Raw genomic sequence first — 1,746 nt, forward strand, 5'->3', positions numbered from 1 at the left:
CTTGTATCTTGGGATTTGTTGGGATATCCAGTGGCCAAAGTGTTCCTGGGACTGGGTCATCCATACGGATCGTGTGCTGAAGCGATGGGTTTGTTCGCAGGATATTCGGCTTCATGCGACAGCCCCTGCACGAAAGCGATTCCCAGTGTGAAGCCTCATATGTGGGTGAGTGTGAACACGGAAAGGGCACAGAGTGTTCACGGGGTCTACACATAGCCGTGAGCTCTATATTCATGAACAAGGTCTCTAATACTCTGTCTGTATGTTGGGGTTTGGTGAGATACAAAATTATCCAAGGTCTCCTGGGAAAAAAGGTCGTCTTCTGTGATGGTTTCCAAATCCGGAAGGTTGTCTGCGTCAGCATGAACGGCAGGAAGTAACCAAAGGGCGTTAAGGAATCCGTAAACCCGATGTTTCTCGAGTTCATCCTGTAGTTGTTGGAACGGCATAAAAACTTCTGTGTTTTCGTAAGGAGAACCTGCCATGAGACGACGCACAGTGTCGTTCAAGGTACTGTGGTATACACGAAGAAGGTGGTCATAATGTCGTTTCCTCATGCCGGCTTGAGTGCTAGTGTAAAGGAAATGCAGAATGTCTGTAGCTGGAGAGGCATAGCGGCCAACTTGCAGGTCCAACAATCGCACTTCCTCGACTTGTCTCGGCTGACTGTACCGGAACAGAAAATTGTTGCTCCAGCAGTCTCCATGGCAGATGACAGACCATGGTTCTTTCGGCTTCACAAGTTCACACATAATCCTGAATACGTTACCACTGAAGCCATCTATCTTCTTGATATCTGCATCAAAACTACCGTCGTTGTGGGATATAGAACGAAGACATTCAGTTGCCATTTTAAGTGAGTTTTCAAAGTACACGCTGAAGAGTCTGGCTGCGTCTTCGACATAAATTACTTCTTGGATGGACTCTCGAATTTTCTGAAATTGTTTCGGGTTCAGCAGTTTCAAAGCAAGAGACATGGCGTGGTACTTGGCGAGACCCTGCACACAAAAGCATGGAATGAAACCTTTTGGTGCAGCAGAAGTGAATTGGATTGGGTTAGGAACGTGATCTGTGCAAATCTAAAATTTTTGCACTGTATATCAACATTACGTATGCATTACGTGCAATGAGGAAGGAAACCCAGGAGAAAATTGTTCATGATACTAAAACAAGCAGAATTGCCTCTTAATTTTAGAGATATCATTGTTGTCCGTCTCATCTTTGATATATTCAATTCAAGAAACAACCTCACGACATAGCATGCAGTTTAGCCAATAACGGATTAATTTCCACCACTTCAGTCATCTTTTGGGGTGTCCGCCAGAAAATTAAATTTGTAACAATTACGTAACCAAACTTATGAAATAATTAATATCATAGCTTAACATTCATATATACAAATTAAAATATAATAATTTAAAAATTGTGTCCAGATATTAGAGCAGTAAATCTTGTCTCTCATATTTCCGTCTTTTATTTTAAAAGAGTTATGAGGTCAAAATCAGGAAAGTGGTGAAGTCTGCCAACCCCCCCCCCCGTGACTCTCATGAGGTCCCAGGTGCAAACTAATGCAATCTTGTGAGACATGGTGACTGTTGTGAGGTCACAGTAAGTAAACTAATGCAACCTGTTGAAATTCCGTGATGGCCATATGTCCAAATTAGGACGCAACAGCCATCACTGATCCCCAGTAATAGTTTCAGGTTCCAACTAGCAAAGGAATGCACTCTATCGAACTCCACTAGC

At 43.0% G+C, this 1,746-nt stretch overlaps 1 protein-coding gene across 1 annotated transcript; it reads right to left on the reverse strand.

The window, feature by feature from the left end:
* Positions 1-6: 6 nt before the first annotated feature.
* Positions 7-1,725, reverse strand: LOC111875171. The gene has a single exon (XM_023871234.2). The coding sequence runs from the start codon at positions 975-977 to the stop codon at positions 207-209; it is 771 nt and encodes a 256-aa protein (XP_023727002.1). The 5' UTR covers positions 978-1,725; the 3' UTR covers positions 7-206.
* Positions 1,726-1,746: the final 21 nt, after the last annotated feature.

This window comes from Cryptotermes secundus, unplaced genomic scaffold, assembly GCF_002891405.2.
Source record: "Cryptotermes secundus unplaced genomic scaffold, Csec_1.0 C38673998, whole genome shotgun sequence".
NCBI lineage: Eukaryota > Metazoa > Arthropoda > Insecta > Blattodea > Kalotermitidae > Cryptotermes > Cryptotermes secundus.

Excerpts from the sequence above, each read along its gene's own strand:
- LOC111875171 (XM_023871234.2), bottom strand. The coding sequence starts at position 977 with ATGTCTCTTGCTTTGAAACTGCTGAACCCGAAACAATTTCAGAAAATT.